Source organism: Berghia stephanieae, chromosome 5 (genome assembly GCF_034508935.2).
Source record: "Berghia stephanieae isolate SIO BIC M18660-M18661 chromosome 5, UCSD_Bste_1.3, whole genome shotgun sequence".
NCBI classification, from domain to species: domain Eukaryota; kingdom Metazoa; phylum Mollusca; class Gastropoda; order Nudibranchia; family Aeolidiidae; genus Berghia; species Berghia stephanieae.
In genome coordinates, this window is record NC_088364.1 from 10,561,240 (window position 1) to 10,583,360 (window position 22,121).

The 22,121-nt window shown below is 38.9% G+C and overlaps 1 protein-coding gene across 2 annotated transcripts in view; it reads right to left on the minus strand.

Annotated features, from left to right (window-relative positions):
- Positions 1-12,084: 12,084 nt before the first annotated feature.
- The window catches only part of LOC144972398 (neuropeptide SIFamide receptor-like), a 301,907-nt gene continuing 291,870 nt past the window's right edge, over positions 12,085-22,121 (minus strand). For both annotated transcript variants that reach the window (XM_078913540.1, XM_078913539.1), the window contains exons 2-3: positions 17,278-17,377; positions 12,085-13,449 (exon numbers count right to left, since the gene is read on the minus strand). In XM_078913540.1, the coding sequence (XP_078769666.1) occupies positions 12,600-13,449; positions 17,278-17,377 (950 nt within the window). In that variant the 3' untranslated portion in view covers positions 12,085-12,599. The remainder of the gene's footprint in view (positions 13,450-17,277; positions 17,378-22,121) is intronic.

A 22,121-nucleotide genomic window follows, 5' to 3' on the forward strand; every position in this document is an offset into this window, starting at 1 on the left:
CGCAGTCCGAATGACGCTTGCTGAGAATTGTGTGATTCAGCCATGGTCGATATGTATAGCTTCTCTCTCCATCCATGTTGTTAATTGTTTCCATTGGTCACGGTCCTGGGCCAGAGTTTTGAGGCTGTCAAGATCTTGTTGTGAATAAGGTTGTGTAATAAAGATATAGGACAACAGTCCACTCACAATAGGTGCTCCTCCAAGTCACTTTATGGGGGGGAAGAGAAATAATTAGACTTGGTTGCTATACATTTCCTTTTTGAAAGGGTATACAAATCATCAAAAATCCTTATTCAAAAAATCAAAAATTAATCCGCCATCCGCCAGGCCATTCCTCCCCCCCCCCCCCCGCCACTAGATGATAAGAATCCGCCAATTTGGCGAAAAATCCTCCAACCTGGCTACACTGGATTTGAGGTGCATTACAGTTTGATCATTCTCTGCATATCGTTGTTTCTCAGTATCTTCAAAATATCGCATTATTAACATTTCACATCACCATTCTCCATTCTGTTTCTTTTCATGAATAACGAAAACGAACGCTATATATTATTCGCAGTACTATTGCGAATAGAGGAAATCACTATTCGCAATAGTAGAAGTTCTCTCCAGTCTCTGATCATTGGTTGGTGTCCCCTCACTGAACACAACACTGTATTTTCTGTTCAAAATGGCGTGTTGTCGAATGACTTGAAGTTGAATGAGAGGTTGTTAGTTTGAGATAGAATGACAGAAAAGGAGGGATGATTGAAATATTTTGTGTGACTGAGAATTGATATTTTGAACGTTTCAACTTTTCCTTCAAGTCTGAAATATGACGAGATCATGTTTTTGTTTTGTTTTTGAAACCCCAATCCACCCCATGAAAAATACCTCGTCCCCACCTCTCCGACTTGATCATTCGTCCACATCTTGAAATCTATCAGTCAGCTTTTCTGTCAGAATACTTTAAAGAGAATAGCTCCGGCCCCGTTTATTGTTTTATTTACAGTTAGTTAAATTATGTTTTACAAAAGTTTTAGGAATCTCTCTCTCTCTCTCTCTCTCCCTCTCTCTCTCTCTCTCTCTCTCTCTCTCTCTCTCTCACTCTCGCCGTTGCTCATGGTTCATATCTAGTGCTCCTGCAAAATAATAGAAGTTATCATCAATAAACTACATCTACTAACTACAGTCATCATTTGCAGTCATATGGGGGAGGCCCTCAGAAAGCTCCTCGTACTAAGGGAATCAACCCAAATATTCCCTCAACTAATCCTAAGAAAGAAAAACAAAAACAAACAAAAAAAAAAACAACAAAAAAAAAAACAAACCAAAACAAAACAAACAAACAAAAAAAAAAAACAAAAAAAAAAAACAAAACAAAAACAACAAAACAAAACAAAACCTAGTACCTTTAACTAAACCTAATAACTATTGTGATTTTCCCCCTGACACTTTGTTATAAAAGACAACTCTGTAAGAATTTATTTCAATGAAACAAATCATGAGTTACTTCCCTTACCTATTGTGGAAATATATTTTTTCCTGACACTGTATTACAAATGGTAAGTCTGTCAGACTTCTTTCAACAAAATAAATAATGAGTTCTTCCCTTAGGGGCAGCGTGGCTCAGCGGTACGGTCTTCGCTTCGTACCCGAAATGTACCGAGTTCGATTACCCGTTGGGCTGTGTGGCCTTGAGCAAGTCACCTCGCCCTAGCTCAATTTGCGGCGCTGCACTGCGGCTGACGCCTGGGTTATTCCAGTATTCCCTTAGAATAGACCATATGGGATGAATAAAGGGAATTTTTTATTTTATTTTTATTTTATTAACTGTCGTGATTTTTTTTCTAACACTGTATTACAAAAGGTAACTCTGTAATAAACTTTTCAATGAAAGAAATCATGAGTTGTTTCCCTCACCTATTGTGAAGTATTTTTGTTCTTGACACTGTTTAACAAAAGGTAATTCTGTAATACTCTTCTCAACGAAAAAGATAACGATATAACTCTGTAATGCTGTATTCTTCTCTTCCTGTACATTGAGCCTGTTGTTGTAGACTTCTTCCAAGTTATTGGACGTCGTCGGAACTCATTCCCGGCATTAAAAACCAAAATAGACAAATGAATAAAGAAGCAATTGAAACAAACAAACAAAAAAAAAAAAAGAAAAAAAAAAAACCAACAACAAAAAACAAAAGAAAACAAAACAAAAACTAAAACAAAACAAAAAAAAAATAACCCGAAAAAAAAAAGTCATTTTAACAAACTGAACGACACGTATCCATTTGCGGTTCTGACAAACCAGATTTTGTGGTTATGTGGTCTTGTGGTATGGCACTCGCTTTCGGATCGGAAGGTCCTGGGTTCGAGCCTCGCGCTCGGCGCACAGTTGAGTCCTTGGAAAAGGCTCTTTATTCACATTTTCTCACCGTTCTAAAGTGTAAAATGAGTACCTGGTCGTTAACAGCGTTGTCTTTGTTTCGAAAGAATTGTAATATCGCTTAACAGGCGCCATGTCCCGTTCAACATGTTATATGTTGCTGTTGACCAGGGACCTATTGTAAAGCGCTTTGAGCACATTTAGTGGCATTTAGTTGATATTGCGCTATATAAAGTCTGATGTCACGCCACCTGGCAACGGCGGCCATCTTGGTTCTAAACAAAGAAAATCATTACTTTTTATTCTTCTTGCTGGCGAGAACTTTTCATATACCTTTTGATCAGGATGTGTAAAGTTAAAACATGATCAAATTTATGTTTTTCTTTTCTCTGGATATGCTTTTATGCTCGTCGGAGAAATATTTCATACGGGCGTCCGCCATTGTTCCGATAGTTTAGAGCCAGTGTTACTTAGTTACCATGCGTCATTAGGAAGGAAGTGACGTTATGACTGTTGAAGGTGTATTCCCATCAGTTTTCAGACCTGGAAATATGTTTACGTCGCCAGTGACAACAAGATTGTTTAATGAATCAGACTGAAATTAGACCACAACTTATCCGGGATATTTTGAAAAAACAAAAAAAAAAACAAAAAAACCCAATAAACATAAAAAAAAACAAAAAAACAAAAACAACACCAAACAACAAAAGACAAACCAAAATGAATGAATTAATTGAATGAGTAAGATTGAGCTTTAAATTAAAATTAAATTGAGGTTTTATATAGCGCAATATCCACTAAACGTGCTCAAAGCACTTTACAAGAGATTCCTGGCCAACAGCAACATTTAACATGTAGGACGAGACATGACGCCTTTTATTATTATTTTTATTTTCTCGGACAGAGACAACGCTGTTAACGGCCATGTACTCATTTTACAGCTGAGTACGGTTAGAGAATATGAGTAAAGAGCCTTCTCCGAGGACTCAACTATGCGCTGAGCGAGGCTCGAACCCAGGACCTTCCGATCCACAAGACCACAAAGCCACACAATAAATAGAACCTGCCGCATAATGCAATGAAATGGGAATATAAAAATGCATTTCATCGGATTGGAGCTGACCCTACTTGTACAGCTAATCCATTCCTATGAAGGCACGGCTCAGAGCCATTAGACACAAAGGCGAAGTTTCTCCTAGTTTCTTTAGCGCTCTACGGACAATAGCAATTGCTTGCTACCCTCTGAACAGGACGCTAGTCTATCGCAAAAGTACTTTCCTCCAAATCTATCAGACCCAGCTACCCAATCACTGCTGGGTGGACAGGGAGGGATGGGGGACGTGGAAGGGGGTGGGGATAAGTATAAAATAACCCCAAGAAGGCTGTATGGTTTGTTTTATTTAAAATTTAATTTAGCAATGTCGTGTGTGAGTAAGGGTCAGGTTTATTTTCATGAATATAATAAATACATTATAACAACAAGAAACGTTTTCAGTACAGTACTCGCCGGATTCTAGCGCGCTCCCGTGAGAAGCCAAAAAGCGCGCTATAATCCGAACTTGTTAAAAATCCGATCCTCAAGAAAGGTAATCAATATATTCGGTCACCCAACATTGCCGGCGTGTTGAATGACACGGCGTGTTGGAATTCACCGTGCTAGAATGCAGCGAGTACTGTAGTGTAGGTAATACCTTTGGACTGAGGTCATAGAAACATAGGTAGACCCACCGTCTCAAAACAATATTATATCGGAGTGATATCGATAGTGACAAATTGAATCTATGGTAATAAAAAAGAAGAATTGAAACTTCGATTACGTTAAAGCTGTTTTCTCTCTCTCTCTCTCTCTCTCCTCTCTCTCTCTCTCTCTCTCTCTCTCTTCTCTCTCTCTCTCTCTCTCTCTTCTTTTTTTCTCGTGATATTATTATTTTATATATTATATATATATATATAATATATATATATATATATATATATATTGTGTGTGTGTGTATGTGTGTGTGAGTGTGTGACAAGTGCGGCACACACACACACACACACACACACACGTATATTGTATGAAATGTGTACTCGTTGGTTCAACCCAAAAGTTCACATTCCTGATCATTTTATTTTTAAATTCACGTTTTTTTGAGGGATGTCATTTTTTCCGACTATAGCCGGAAGAAAGCCGGAAATTTTTAATTTCCCGACTGACCTTGTACGGTATTGGTGAATTGATCTTTCAAAAAGATGAAAGTTTTGGTTGTTAGTAATAATAGACATAGATAGATTTAAGGGGAAGCTGGATGAATATGCATCCTTTTCTATGATTTTAGGGTGATTCCATTTGCGGAAGAAAAGCTTTGCACGAAATATTTTTATATATGAGAATAATTTTCAGGCTTTAAAAATATTTTTAACAGAGGACACGCCTGATTTTGCCATCCGCTTCACTCCGACATAATACCAGTATGGCGAGACGGGGAACATTTTGTCACAGTAACAAAATATCTAAATCATAACAAATATAATTACATTATGGTGATGACGGTAATAATTGGATAACAAGTTAGAATAGGGCAGTGAAGTCGTGACGTCACATCTTCCACTCTTCCGGTTCCAAACCCATTGGAAGTGTGTATGTAACCTATTGAATGATACAGTGGCATAACTATTTTAGTAGTCAAAATGTATAAGCAGATTCATAGGATTACGCGACGGAAAAGAGATAGGATGGACGATCTTTATTGAAGACCAGCATTTCTTTGAATGACTTACTGACTTAAGGCCTTTCGCTTCCTAATGACCCTATCGGAACGCCTCGGCTGCCTCTCTGATTATCCGCGTCATTTCCTTCCACAGTTCATGGTCTTTTGCTGTCGATGCTAATAATTTCGTAAGGTCTTGCTTTGATTTTAATTCTTTGTTTTTTTTGAAGGCGTTTTAGGTCTTTATTGAGGACAGTGTGAATTGACGTGGGTGGTCTACCTTGATATTTCTTGTGTCCAGATGGGTAGAAAAAAAAAGTATTCATGGCTTTTTATTTAGACTAGAAAATAAATTGTTTTTTGTTTTTTGTTTTGTTTTTAAGGGGTTTACGGCGCTTGCAACACATTAAGGTCATATCAGCGCCAGTAAAAAGGAAAAAAATGGGATAGTGAAAAGTTCTAGAATTACAATTAAAGCACAAATAAAAGGTTAGACAAAGGGGAATTGGTTCAAATAGGGAACAGATGTAGATTCCATGAGCATACCACCAATGTACTTAGTTTGAGATCACCTATAAGTCTCATCCGGACACAAGCACAAAATCAAACAAAGAGGAATACACTCAAATGCTTGCATTATACATTAAAAATAACAAATATAATAACACATAACAGAGAGATGATTTACAAGGAAAAAAATATCATCTCCCAAAACAATAACTAAACATTCGACTATTTCCCTCCAAGCCAAAGAACTCCGGCAAGATCAGGACAAAACTAAGTAATCTCATTCCAAGACAATGACAGAAAACAATTGGAAAACGGGTATGGGGGGATAGAAGACACGGTATTTACCTCCCTGCCCACTATGGGAGGTCAGGATCCCCACCCAGAGAAAATAAATTATTATCACTCTGAAACCAGAAGATCAGTTACACAAGGTATGTATCCAGTCCTATTGGGAACTGGTTTCACACTTTCAATGAGTTAGGAACCTATCTTTTGACATCACATTTTTGTTCCCTATTACAACAAGCTGCTGACGGTAATAATTGGATAACGATTAGAATGACACAGACATTGCTGTGTTGGTTTCTCTATCACTCTATTTCATCGTTTCGATCTTTCTATTCCTATCTATCTATTATCTATCTATCTATCTATCTATCTATCTATCTATCTATCTATCTATCTATCTATCTATCTATCTATCTATCTATCTATATCAGTAATAGTTTTGGCGCTGCCCTGCGGCTGGCGCCTAAATTATTCCAGTCTTCCCCTTGAAATGGACTCTAAAGACAAATTCCCACCTTCGTGATGAAGAGAGGGAATTTTGAAACGGTATTTCGTTATTTTTCTATCGCATTCTCTCCTTCCCTCCCCCTTCTCTCTCTTTCTCTATCTCTCTCTGTCTCTCTCTCTCCCTCTCTCGTCTCTCTCTTTCTCTCTCTCTCTCTCTCTTTGTGATAGATACTCGTAGATAGATAGATAGATAGATAGATAGATAGACAGATAGATAGAAAGATAGATAGATAGAGAGAGAAAGAGAGGGAGAGGGACAGACATACAGAGAGAGAGAGAGAGAGAGAAAGAGAGAGATAGATAGATAGATAGAGAGAGAGAGAGAGAGAGAGAGAGAGAGAGAGAGAGAGAGAGAGAGAGAGACAGACAGACAGGTTTTAATTTAACAGTTCAGTGTGTTGTAAACATTCAAATAATAACAAAAACCATTTTGGTTCGAATGAAAAGACACAAATTAAAACAATTTAAAAATTCATAGTTGAGACATCAATGCTGAGGTTTCTGGCATAATCGGATTCAATAGTCTGATGTCACGTCGCCCAGCAACGTCGGCCGTCGTGGTTCTAAACAAAGAAAATGGGTACTTTTTATTCTTCATGCTGGCTAGAACTTTTCATATATCATGTGATCAGAATGTATAAAAGTCAAAACATGATCATATTTATAATGTTTTTCTCCTCTGGATGCACTTTTATGCTCGTCTGAGAAATATTTCATAAGGGCGTCCGTAATTGTTCCAATAGTTTAGAGCCAGTTGCTAAGTTACCATGCGTCATTACGAGGGAAGTGACGTCATGACTGGTGAAGCATTTTTACGACGGTCAGAATAAAATAATGATAATTAATATTAATACACATCCTCATAATGGTTATATTTACACAATTTCATGTAACATAAAACAATGTAGTTATTTACATGACGATAATGGTTATTATATCATTTACATAATCACATTGTAGGGGCCGAATCAGTCATTGTGCCATTTACATCTGTCATTGTATGTATTAACTATACACAATATTATTACAGTCAGATAGACTGAACGATGTCGAGGGCGTCTGAATGTAACGTTGAGACAAATAAAAACAATAATTTCTATTTCTTTTTAATAATTAAAAACTGGGCTTTTATATAGAGCAATATCCACTAAATGTGTGGTGGCCCAGGAAAACAGGGTGTAATGTGAAAAAATAACTTTTCTTCATGTTTAGGCTTTCTGATAGAGCAGCTTTCGCTGATTATTATGCTTTTTAAATTATGTTTCTAGCTTAATTAGTGACAACATTAGACCACTTCAAAGCGGCTGACACCAATGGCAATGAAACTGAGAAAAACGGATTTTAAAATTGAACTCGTATTTTTCATAGCGCTTTATAAGGGGTCCCTGGCCAACAGCAACATTTAACATTTCGGACGGGACATGACGCCTGGTAGGCGATGTTGCAATTTTTTTCGGACAGAGACAACGATATAAACGGCCAGGTATTCATTTTACACCTGGGTACGGTGAGAGAATGTTAGTAAGGAGTCATTTCCAATGACTCAACTATTCGCCGAGCGTGGCTCGAACCCAGGACCTTCCGATCCGAAAGTGAGTGTCATACCACTAGACCACATAACCGCACAGCGCCCTTTTCCACCAAAGTGCTTGGAAGCGCTTATATATAATATATGCACAAGCTATCAAGGACTATGTCATTCAATAAAATCAATAAAATCACGCACAGAAAACTGAAAGGAAATACTCTGTCTTCAAAGAGGCTTTAACCCTCTCCTTACCAACTATAAGAAGATCGTCACATTCGTTACGATACAACCAACATTTTTCTTATTCAGAATTCTTTTGTACATCATAAAATTTAAAGAAAATGAACAGTGTGTTGTAGAGCATGTTTTACGTAAGAAATTATTTATCCCAAGAACTTTACTACTATTGTCTTTGAGTCATAAAAAATATATTTTTGTGTTAGTTGGGTGTGAAGTTTTCAGGAAAATCCTGAAAATGGCTGGTAAGGAGAGAATTAAAGGAAAACAGGGAATTACGGTATCTCGGGTCTGCTGATAACTTCGACTTAGGAATCTAACGGTTCAAGTACAGGGAAGTAGATGCGGCTATGTGGTAAATAGTAAATAAATAGTAAATAATGAATTTATATAGCGCCTAAACATCCACGTCAATCGTGCTCTGCGGCGCTTTACATAATAATAATAAAAAAAATAAATATAAAGATAAAAAAAGATAAAAATGTTTAAAAACAACAAAATTGGTCTAGTGGTATGACACTCGCTTTCGGATCAGAAGGTCCTGGGTTCGAGCCTCGCGCTCGCTCGCACATAGTTGAGTCCTTGGAAAAGGCTCTTTATTCACATTCTCTCACCGTACTCAGGTGTAAAATGAGTACCTGGCCGTTAACAGCGTTGTCCTTGTCCGAAAAATTGTAATATCGCCTTACAGGCGTCATGTCCCGTCCTACTTTTTAAAATGTTGCTGTTGACCAGGGACCCCTTGTAAAGCGTGTCGAGCAGATTCAGTGGATATTGCGTTATATAAAGCTCAATTTTTTAATTTTTTTTTTAGATGAGAGGATAGAGCGATTCGGATTGTAGATAGAAAGAAGAGATGACAAGTAGTTGGGAGTTGGGAACAGTGCCGTGGATGCACTTAACTCACTCAATCCTAGAGATTTTTGCTACTTTTCAAAATTGGAAAAAATGTATTTAAAATGAGCATGTAAATAGATAGTTTTATTCAACTACCATTAACATGTAAAATCTAAAGACATTAGCTTTGATACTACGTCTTACTTATTTGTCTCAGAAAAATGTAATAAATAGGCATGGGGTAAAAGTAACCAGGGTAAACTACGGATATAGTCGGTGTTAGGGTTGAGTGAGTAAAAACAGTGACTGCAATGAATGGAAATGAGGATTTACTTTTTCACTTTATAGACTCGATCCAATCGTAATTTGTAAAAGCAAGTTGAAACTTTCATTTTTTTTTGGTTTGTTTTTTTTTAAAAAAGGGTTTTACGGCGCTTGCAACACATTTAGGTCATATCAGCGCCAGTTAAAAGAAGAAAATGGAATAGTCAAAATATTCGAGATTTATAATCCAAGATAAAAGTAAGACAAAGGGGAACTGGCTCATATTGGGAACAGATGTAGATTCCAAGAGCATCGATGCACTTAGTTTGAGATCACCTTAAAGTCTCATCCAGACACCAGCACAAGATCCCACAAAGAGGAACACACTCAAATGCTTACAGAATACATAACTAACAATACACGAGAGAGGGATTATTTGAAAGCGAAAAAAAATCATCTACCACAACTATAAATATTTATCCGACTGTTTCCCTCCCATCCAAGGACTCCAGCCAGGGCTGGGACAAAACTTAAGTAATCCCATTCCAAGACAAAGGCAGAAAGCAACTCGGAAAACAGATATAAAGGGATAAAAGACACAGCGTGACCTCTTGCCCATCATGGGAGGTCAAGAGACCCCGCCCTGAACTCAATGTGTTTTATCTATTGTCACATATCGTTTAGCTCTCTCCTTACCAGCTATTTTTAGAATTTCCCCCAAAAATTCACACCCACCCGACACAAAATATACTTTTCCTAATCAAACAAAAAAGTAACAAGTGCATTCTATACAGAATGTTGTTCAGCAAAATGATGTCTACAACACAGTGTTTAGTATTTATATCTGTAATCAAAGCATTTTGTTAGATTTTGTGATGTAAAAAAAAAATCAGAATGAGACAATTGTCGGTTGCATCGTAACGAATGTGACGATTTTCCTATAGTATATGGGTGGTAAGGAAAGGGTTAACTACAATGAATGGCAATGGGAATATTCTGTTTGTCTCTGTCGACTCGATGTCAATCGTAATTTGTAAAAAAGCAAGTTAAAGCATTTGATCTATTGACGATCTTGAATGATTGAATGAATGATTGAATGAATGGATGAATGAATGAATGACTGAATGAATGAATGAATGAATTAATGATGAAACAAAGGATGGAATGAGTGCATAAATATTCAAATGTAAATATGTAGATAAAACAAAAATAGATAGATTAATATGAAGACTTAGATTGCAATTGTTATGACTGATGAATAAATAACCTAGGTATCAATTATCAAAAGTCATTCAAGACTTCATAACCGCAATAATAATAATAATAATAATAATAATAATAATAATAATAATAATAATAATAATAATAATAATAATAAAATAATAATAATAATAATAATAATAATAATAATAATAATAATAATAATAACAATAATAATAGTAATAATAATGATAACAATAATAATAACAATAATAATAATAATAATAATAAAACAATAATATCAATAATGATGATAATAATAACATAATAATAATATTAATAATAATAATAATAATAATTAATAATAATAATAATAATAATAATAATAATAATAATAATAATAATAATAATAACTTAAACCTATCAACCCGATTGACAAGTCTTCCAATTTGTGAGCACTAATCACAATGTTTTGAAACTGTAATGAATAGAATTGCAATGCATTTTTAACTCGCTTGAGTCAGAAATAGTTAAGAATCTGTATTCTTGAAGCACCCGTCTTGATACGGCTATCATATTTAATAAAACTTACTATTCACAAAATATATGCTCGCCATATGAACGTGTAAGTACAAACAACACAAAAAACTGTGTGTAACCTTAAAAAATGTTCGTCTGATTGATATATTTTAGTGAGAACTAATCATCGAATTGGCGGTCTAAAAACAAGAACAAAAAGCTGACTGACGTCAAGTTCATTTCATATATCGATGCTGGTTTTGGTATCCGCCTCGTAGACCGTAGCCATCGTTATGTTATAGCCTGACACTGAAATCCAAAAGGACTGGCAGTTTGACGTCATTATTTGGTTTTTGCTCCGCCTAGTGAGTTGTCGTTAGTAGAGCTCATGGAAACAAGTTATTTCATTGGTTGAACAATTGAATACAACTCACGATTTGATTTCTTTTGTGGCAAAAGACTGGCATTTTGACGTCATTTTTTTTGGTCAGTATCAGGCCATAACTTTACGAAGGCCACAGTATCAGGCCATAACTTTACGAAGGCCACGCTAGTAGACCGCAGCCATCGTTAACATGATAGCCTTACACTAGAACCCTCCGCCATTTTTTAGGTTTATGCAGCGTCTAGTGAGTTTTCGCTAGTAGTGCTCAAGGAATCAAGTGATTCTATGTGTTGAACTATTGAATACAACTCACGATTTGTTTTCTTTTGTGTCCAAAGACTTGTTTTTTGACGTCATTTTTTTTGGTCAGTGTCAGGCTGTTAGTTAATGATGGCTACGAGTTGACGCCCGTTCATCTTGGAATAGTCATGACAATGGATAAGAGTGCAGAGGCGACAAAACACGACGGTTTTCACCTCCCAATATGAAGAAGGTACGTGCTGTTTGGTCTTGAAAACGTAATCATATATATATATATATATCGTTGGTAACAACAAGAATGTGCGAGTAGGAAAGTGCCAGATAACACTAGAGAATATTTTTTTTTTTCGCGGCGGTGGTGGGGTTTGAACCCGCTACCTTATTGGTACGACAACTCCGCTTGGCCGGTGAGAGCATGAGTCTATCGTATGAGCTATCCACAATCGTCACGCTCTCACCGGCCAGGCGGAGTTGTCGTACCAATAAGGTCGCAGGTTCAAACTCCACCACCGCCGCGAAAATGTTTTATTCTCTATTGTCTTCTGACACTTTCCAACTCACTCATCTTGTTGATACCAACATAAAGTGCCTGCTCCACTCACTTTTCTGAATTAATAATATCGTTGAGACGTACAAGGTGCTGTTTTCATGGCTGCTCAGAGAAATTCTTTTCACACAGTCATACAGTCACACAAGTGGTGAAAAATTTAATTAAAATAGCAAGATATTCCGTATGTGAGAAAGAATGATAAGGAAAAACGACGACGACAACAACAACAGCAAAATGAAATAAATAGGTCAGTTCGAATTAACCCGAGTGTTATAATCACGGTTGGCTCAACAATATCCTTTTGTCTCTGAATAAATAATTCAAACACGCGTAAAATTCAAATAAAAAATGAGTGGTAAATGAGAATACTGGACCTTTCCATATCATAAGAAAGTGTCTGCAAGTTTTTTTTTAAAATACAAAAATTGATACATCTATCGTTTTAACAACAATCAATTATTTTAAACGTGCGTCGATTTTACTCCGTTCCGCGCATGGTAATTGGCGAGCTCTTTTTGATCAGAGCGAGTACAAGTCTTGATGTGGTTCCGGTGATCGTAGATACTGCCTACCGAATAATGCTGGTGTTGCGGGTAACTGCCCAGCATACTCCCGTTCATCATGGACGAGTCCCGTCTTAGATTCGATTCCCGGCTGGTGTTCTGCACCACGCTGCTGTAGACCGAGCGATTCGAGTAGAGGGTACGGAGTTCCTGCTTCGTGCAGCAAATCATAGCTTTGATTCGGCGTCGTATTTTCTGGCTGAAGAGACAGTACACTAGGGGATTCATGCAGCTGTTGGAGGTACCAAGCCACTGGGCAAAAGGAACGAAGTAACTCGTGATGATGGCTTCGTCTGTATTTGCTGGTGGGCTGAACAGCCTCTTTAATTGGAAGATGTACATAGGGAGCCATGAGAACGTGAACAGGACGACGACGACAATCAGCATTTTAACAACTCGGATTTTAGATTTTTCTATGACGCCTTTGCTAGAAGTGATACCCGGTGCATCGCGGTGCCAAACGCGGTAGCCTATGAGAACGTAGCACACCACGATGAAGAACAGCGGAAGTGCGTAGCACGTGAGAAAAATGACGCCGAGAAAAAACGCCTGTCGGTGATGGTTGTCCGGAAATTTGTCGAAACAGATGTCGTATGTGAAGTTGCCGTTGTCGATATGCTCCTCGAGTTCGTAGTACAGCGCCCAGGGGGTCATCAGAGCAATGGCGACCACCCAGATGATGACGAGGATGATCCGTGTGATGCATTTGGTGTTTCTTGGCCTCATCACATGACAGATGGCCACATATCTGTGGATTTAAGTAAGATGAATAAGCGATGGTTAAGTTTATTGGACATTTTCGTGAAAATGGCACTGAGTAGAAAGAGTATAAAGTACAAGTAAATTTCCGAAGGCAAAAGTTTTTTTTTTCTTTTGTCAAAATGAAAAAAAGAAAGCTTTTTTTCAGTTCAATGCCGAACGACTCGACACATGTATCGTGATTTGCATAGGGAAAGGAAGATTTGATGTGTCGAGCTGTAACCCTAATTTAGAGGATTCGGATAGCTCAAAGGCTAGAACACACGTCTCAGAAAAATGTAAGAGTTTCGACCCTAGAGTTGAGGTGGTTTTTTTTGCCTGACTCCTCTGTGTACCAAAGGGTAAATGGCTTGTTTGGTCTCCTAGATTTGACGGAAAGTTCTAGGGTCCTATCCAAAGGTAATTACGGTACATTTAACACTATAAAAACAGTAAATGTATATTGTAATGCAAAATAAGTGGCGCAGGTTTAGAGGGGTATGATACTTTCCAGCTGGGTGACGCATCGCAAGGACGACATATAAACCACCCACCAATTACGTTAAGGATTTTCCTGATAGACAAACAAATACAAGGTTTGTATACAAAATGTTTTCCAAATACTCCCCATCGTTCTGACAAATGTTCTCTTATCTGTCTGTTATAAATAATATATATATATATATATATATATATATATATATATTATATATATATATATATATATATATACAAATTCCCTCTATTCATCCCAAAGGGGAGATTTGTCTCGAGGGTCTATTCTAAGGGAAGACTGGAATAACCCAGGCATCAGCCGCAGTGCAGCGCCGCAAGTTGAGCTAGGGCGAGGTGACTTGTTCAAGGCCACACAGCGCAGCGGCGGGTGATCAAACTCGGTTCCTCTTGGGTACGCAGCAAAGACAAGGAATAGAAGCGATATTTTTGGGGGTCGTGGATAGCTCATACGGCAGAGTCACGATCTCCCTGGCCATGCAGAGTTGTACCAGTAAGGTCGCGGGTTCGAGCCCCCATCGCCGCCGTGAAATTTTTATCCTCTGTTGTCTTCTGGCACTTTCCTACTCACTTCATTTCTTGTTGCTATCAGTGTACTTAGTTTGAATGACATAAAAGTCTCATCCGGACACAAGCACAGGATCCCACTAACAAGAAGACACTCGAATGTTTACAGAATATATCCAAAACAGAAAACACAACCAACAATGCACAACAGAGAGATGATTTACAAGGAAGAACATCACTCCCAAAACTAATACTAAACACTTGTCTGCTTCTCTTTCAGCTCAGGACAAGACCTAGCAATCCTATTCCAAGACAAAGACAGAAAGCAACTTGGAAAACAGATATAATATGGAGATAGAATTCACAGCAAGTGACTTCCTGTCCAACATTGGCAACGAGCCCTTCCTCTGTCTAGAGATAACATGTTAGTAAATACTTCGCTGATTTACCAATCTGATATAATGTGTTATCAAGCCTAAACTGTCGTACTCGGTAAAAAAACACGCGTTTAAATTTTGGTCAGAAAACCCGTCCTTCAAATATCGATCGATCAAAATGACCCTCGACTTATCAAAAACTCTTAAAACTGCGACTGTCCCAGGTTTGATAGTTTTTGATAAGATAAGTGTAATCTTAATCGACTGATATTGGAAGGGCGAGTTTTATGGCCCAAATTTTAAATACGTGTTTTTTTTTCCAGAGTACTTAGGTAAAAGATGAAGTTTTTCTAGTCCAATTACACGTCTCTTTCTCTCTCTCTATCTCTCTCTCTCTGTCTCTCTCCCCCCCTCTCTCTATGTCTCTCTCTCCCTCTACCCCTCTTTCCCTATATCTCTTCCTCTCTCTCTGTCTCTCTCCCCCCTCTCTCTCTATGTCTCCCTCTCTCTCCCTCCCTCTACCCCTCTTTCCCTATCTCTCTTTCTCTCTCTGTGTGTCTCTCCCCCTCCACTCTCTCTCTATGTCTTTCTCTCCCCCTCTCTCTCCCTCTACCCCTCTTTCTCTACCTCTCTTCCTCTCTCTCGGTGTCTCTCTCCCCCCTCTCTCTCTATGTCTCTTTCTCCCCCCTCTCTCTCTTTCTCAATCTCTCTTCCTCTCTCTGTGTGCCTCCCCCCTCTCTCTCTTCTTGTTTAATGTCGAAACAGTAGACAAGTACCAGCTACGACTCGTATTTACAGAGATTAATAGTAACTTGCCAGTATCTCTAGTACGGTATTTACTTGTCTGGAGACCCAAATTGCTGTTGTCTCATCGATGTCAATGAAAAAAAGAATCCCTCAAACCAACACGGGACAATTTCCATTACACACCAGTGATGAACACTCGTATTCCGATAATGTCAGATCGGTTTAAAAAACAAAAAACAAAACATACTACTCGATAATTTAGATCAATACTCCAATACTTCTAAATTGTACAGGACAGCCCCCCCCCTCCCCCCCCAAAAAAAAAAAAAAATTAACCCCCCCCCAAAAAAAAAAAAACAACCCCAAAAAACAAACAAACAAACAAAAACAAAACAAAAACAAAACAAAACTCCAAAAAAAAATAAATAAACAAACTACAGGAGTTTAAAAACTGGGCGTTTAAAAAGAAAAATACAGTGCAGGATTTTTGATTTTCATACCTAATAAGAGCACAAGTTTCATCTTTTGACACGATATGCATCGAAATCTGCATATCAAATTTAAGGTTCGATCTCCGTTCGTTTGCTTTTGAAGCGGGGGTGCTCTACCAACTGAGCTATCTGGACCACCGTTGTAAAGAAGATAGATACGAAATAATATAAATATTTACAAGTGTGCATTTGATCTGGTATTTTCAAGGTTTATATTTTAGCGTCGAAATCTCCATATTGAATTCAGTGAAAAAGAAAAACGATTTTTCAATTTTTTGTTTATAGATAGTTCGAAGATGACGTCACTCAGGTCTTTGTTATTGTTTTTTGTCATCCGCGTTTATGAGTAATGCTTACTGAACTGTATTAACCTGACTATAAACGTTCATGGATACACACAGTTTTGTGTGTTGGTCCGTTATACTTCCGGATGGCAATGTTATGGACTTCTTAGCCAAGCGCATACTATCTACTATCTATAGTGCTGAAGATTTGAAAAAGTGTGGATGAACAGTGTCCGACAAACACAAAAGAGAAAAAAAAAATAAATATAGCATTTATATGGCGCAATATCCACGTGCTCAAAGCGCTTTACCAGCAGCAACACGTAACATTTAGGACGGGTTCATGACGCCTGTTAGGAGTTAATGCATTTTTTGTGACAGACACAACGCTGTTAATTTCCCGGAACTCATTTTACACGGTGAGAGAATGTGAAAAAAGAGGCTTTTCCAAGGACTCAACTATACACCGAGCGAGGCTCGAACCGAGCAATGAGTACCTGGCCGTTAACAGCATTGTCTCTGTCCGAAAAAAAATAATTGTAATATCGCCTAAACAGGCTTCATGTCCCCGTCCTACATGTTACATGTTGCTGTTGGCCAGGGACTCCTTGTAAAGCGCTTTGGGCACGTTTACTGGATATTGCGCTATATAAAAAAAGCCCCCCCCCCAAAAAAAAAAAAAACAAACCAAAAAAAAAAAACCCCAAAAAAACCAAAAAAAAACCCAACCACCCCCCCCCCCCCAAAAAAAAAAAAAAAAAAAAAACAAAAAAACCCCCCAAAAACCCAACAAAATTTAAAAAAAAAAACAAAACAAAAACGAAAAACAAAAAAAAAAAAAAAACACACACAAAAAACAAAACAAAAACAAAACAAAACAAAACAAAAACCCTTCAATCAACAGGTACACTATGCCTACCTGTCCACCGCTATCACTACCAGGGTATTGACGGAAGCACACACCGCTACCCCTTGCAGAAACGGGACAGCCTTGCACATGAACGCACCGAACAACCAACCTGTAGAGAAGAGACGAATAACAAATACAAATAAATATAATATTTGGACATAAATTGTATAGGGAATGAGATTAGCGGAAGAGTAGCGTCCTTTGATTGGACGTCACCGGCGGAAAAGTTATTAGAGAGAGAACGTCATGTTGGTTGTGCGCATGCGTCTCTCGTCCTCGCTTCCGGTGAAAGCGGCATGAGACACTTCACCGAAAGCGAGGACGAGAGAGACGCATGCGCAAAACCAAATTGACGTTCTCTCTGTAACGTGACGTCCAATCAAGGGACGATACTCTTCCGCTAATGTCATTCCCTATGGCGCGTGTCTATGGATAAGGATATACATACTTACATGTGAGTGTGAGGCTGGCTGAGAAAACCCGGATAGATGGGGCAAGCTTCGATTCAATACCTATCCAAGATAAAGTGTTTCCCATAGCAACAAATTTTATTCAGAAAAAAAAATTCATAACTTGGGTTCTAATAAACATAGAAAGAAAATTTAAAGTGGGAAATGATCAGAAAGATGTGGTCTATCTACACTACTGCATACATAACTGAATTTATGAAATTTGCGCATTTTTCCGGGTTTTCTAACACAGCGCAGTTCCATGGTGAAACCAAAGCAGTCCTTCAGAACCACTCGACCCATGGAGCCGGAGTTTAATCCCGGTTTCTAAAGCGTGAAACGGATAATAGAAATTGCTTGATATCCTTTGGATAAGACGCTAGTCTAGTCTATCGCAAAGTACTTTCCGCCATATCTAACAGACCCAGCTAGCTAATCACTGCTGGGTGGACAGGAAAATCAGAAAAAAAAAATCTCGAATGCAGCCGGAATCGATCTCGGTCCCTTTACGTGTGAAGCGAGTGCTCTACCAACTGAGCTATCGGGACCCCCGCAGTTCCATAGTAAAAAAAATAATAATAGTTCTTCAGAGCCATAAGACCCAATGGAGTCGGAATTTATCCCGGTTTCCATAGCTTGAAACGGACCATAGCAGTTGCTTGCTACCTTTTGGATAGGACTCAAGTTTATCGCAAAATACTTTCCACCAGAACTAATGGACCCAGTTACCCAATATCAGCCTGGTGGACACGAGATCAGAAAGAAAAAAATAATCTCGACTTCACCAGGGTTGGATCTCGGTCCCTTTGCGTGCGAAGCGGGTGGTAATCTACCTACTGGGCTATCTGGACCCCGTGGTGAAGAAGAGAGATACAAAATAATATAATAGGGAATGAGATTAGCGGAAGAGTAGCGTCCCTCGATTGGACTTTACCGGCGGAAAAGTTATTAGAGAGAGAACGTCATGTTGGTTGTGCGCATGCGCCTCTCGTCCTCGCTTCCGGTGAAAGCGGCATGAGAGACGCATGCGCAAAACCATTTTGAAGTTCTCTCTGTAAGGTGACGTCCAATCAAGGGACGCTACTCTTCCGCTAATCTCATTCCCTATAGAGAGATAAAATAAATGTTTGCATTTGTTTGGGTATTTCGATGGTATGGTATTGAAGATAAATACAGATAATATTATAAATTCAAGCTATATACATTTGTATAGATCGATTTCGTGAGATTTTTAAAAAAAAAGAGCTTTATATAGTAAAATATCCACTAAACGTGCTCAACGCGCTTTACAAAGGATCCCTGAACAACAGCAACACTTAATACGAGGGCTCTTTCAGAAATAACCGAAAAATGCCCATTACTCAGCAACCAGTGGAGATTTTTAAATTCTGTAAACAGCATGATATTCCTTATTTCCTTACGGATATTCCCAGAAATTATGAAGTGCATCATTTTGCACAATGAATTTCTAGACGATTTTAAAGATGGCGGCCCACCTTGAAACTTGGTCAAAGGAGGAAATCAGAGCTGTCATACGTTTTTTGAACGCCAAAAGTCTGAATCCTCCCGAAATTCACAAAGAACTTCAGAGTGTATATGGTGAGCATGTTATAAGCCGTACACAAGTCTATCACTGGTGTAATTTGTTTGCAGCCGGCCATTCCGACTTGACAGACAGGGAAGGGAGAGGGCGTTCGATAACTGCGACGTCAGAAGACAATGTGAAGCGAGTTGATGAGCTTATTCGTCAAGACAGGAGGTTGAAACTTATGAAATCGCAAGCAGTCTTGAAATTTCGGAAACTTCTGCCCATAGAATTGTATTTTATGAACTTGGATACAGAAAAGTCAGCGCAAGATGGGTTCCTAAGCAATTGACAGACAATCATAATGAACAAAGATTGGACATCTGCAGGGAACTTTTGAGAAGAAGCAAGAGCTCACGCAGGGTTCACGGGCATACTGCCAACGCCGGCGGAGACTTTTTAGGGTACGATGTGACTTTTCTTGACAGCATAGTCACCGGCGATGAGACTTGGTTGCACCATTGCACCCCAGAAACAAAGCAAGATTCGATGACATGGAAACATCCATCCTCACCTGTCGCGAAGAAATTCAAAGTCATGCGGTCAGCAACAAGTCTCACAAATATCGCCCTTCTCAGGAAACCCTAGAGACCTAAACAACCGCATCACAACAACTGAAGTTAGAAATAGCATAAAGTGCCTAAACAATAACAGATCCCCAGGCGAAGATGAAATTCCCGCTGAACTGCTGAAATGCGGTACCCTCTCCCTGGATCTGAGCATTGCAAACATAATGAACAAAACATTCTCAACACACAAAGACTGGGACATAAACAGCGGTGTCCTAATTACAATACAAAAACCAGGAAAAACGAAAGGACCCGTAAACAACCTGCGCCCAATAACATTACTGAATACCATAAGAAAAACACTGTCAACTATTGTCCTCAACAGAATTAGACCGAAAATAGAAAATTATCTATCACATAGCCAAAGCGGGTTTCGCCAAGACCGAAGCACATCGGACGTTGTATGGACACATAAATGGTTGGCAGCAAAGGCACTCAAAGAAAACATATCCATAACAATAACCGGAATCGATATGTCCGCAGCCTTTGATACGATCGACAGAGGAAAACTTTTGGAGATATTAACAGAAATAGTAGACGAAGACGAGCTCCGAATAATCCGATTTCTCCTCAGCAACACAAAGATACAACCAAGGATATACGGGGCCACAAAACAGACGCAGTTCGAAAGTAACATCGGGACCCCCCAAGGAGATAGTCTGAGCCCGATTCTGTTCACAATATACTTAGAACACGCTCTGAAAGAAGTTCGAAAAGTCATTCCAAAACCAACGACTCATATTGAGAATGCAATCCCTAGAGAAATCGCCTATGCAGATGATGTCGATTTTATTGGATCAACACCAGCAAATATAGACATCATACAAAATACCCTCATGAAATATAACCTCCAAGTCAATGCCAATAAAACCGAATTTACAACAATATCGAGGAACAAAGAGGAATGGAAAAGAACAAAGAAAGTCGGCTCACTAATTGGAGACACCGAGGATGTACAAAGAAGAAAACAGCTATCAAACGCCGCACTCAGTAAACTCACCAATGTATGGATTAGAGGTGACAAAATAAAGAGAAAAACCAAACTGAAACTGTACCATGCTCTTGTAAAACCGGTACTTCTGTATAACTGCGGCACTTGGGCGTTGACAAAATCCGAAGAAGAACATCTGGATGCCTTCCATCGCACACAGCTAAGAAGGGTACTGGACATCAAATACCCCAAAAAGATCTCAAATGAATCACTATATAAGATCACAAAAGAAAGACCAATCTCCCTTGACATTTTACAACAACGATGGCAACTTTTCGGTCACATACTACGCAGGGACAAAAACATACCAGCAAACCAAGCCATGTCGGGATACTTCCAAAAACACGGGAACCTTTTCAGAGGAAGACCGATCACAACACTCCCCGTGATCCTAAACAAAAACCTCACAACACTTGGACAAAGCATTAGTCTCATAACGGCAGGGAACCTTGAAAATCTGAGAACCCTAGCAGAGGACCGGCAATATTGGAGACACCTCACACAGGAAATACTGGAAACAGCCAAGGCGACCCGATCTTTCGGTCGAGACGCGAAAGGCATCTAAGTCAGTAAGTCAATGCGGTCAGCAAAGAAAATAATGGGAACTGTTTTCTGGGACAGTCATGGTGTTATTCTGTTCGAAACCTTACAACCTGGAGAAACAATCAATGCTGCAAGGTACTGCCAAACTCTTGACAAGCTTAGGGAGGCCATTCGCAGAAAGCGCCCAGGGCAGTTGACCAACGGGGTCATTTTGCAACACGACAACGCTACACCCCACACAGCACGAGTGACGCAAGGTTGGCTAGAGAAATATGGATGGGAGATTTTGCCACACCCACCACACAGTCCAGACCTCGCACCATCTGATTATCACCTCTTTGGGCCACTGAAACGTGGGCTGGCAGGAAAGCGCTTTGATGTTGATGAAGAGCTTGTTGACCATGTGCGGAAATGGCTACAAAACCTTGACGGAAATTTCTTCCGAGACGGTATCTATTCCATGGTGTGGCGTTGGCAGAAGTGTGTCGACAGACTTGGCTGTTACGTAGAGAAATGAAGGACGAGTCAAGGTATGAACACGTGCAAGAATTTTGTTGATAGCATAAAAATCGCGGATTTTACAGGCATTTTTCGGTTAATTATGAAAGAGCCCTCGTATGTAGGATGGGACATGACGTCTGTTAGGCGATATTATGTTTTATTCGGACAGAGACAACGCTGTAAACGGTCAGGTACTCATTTTACACATGAGTACA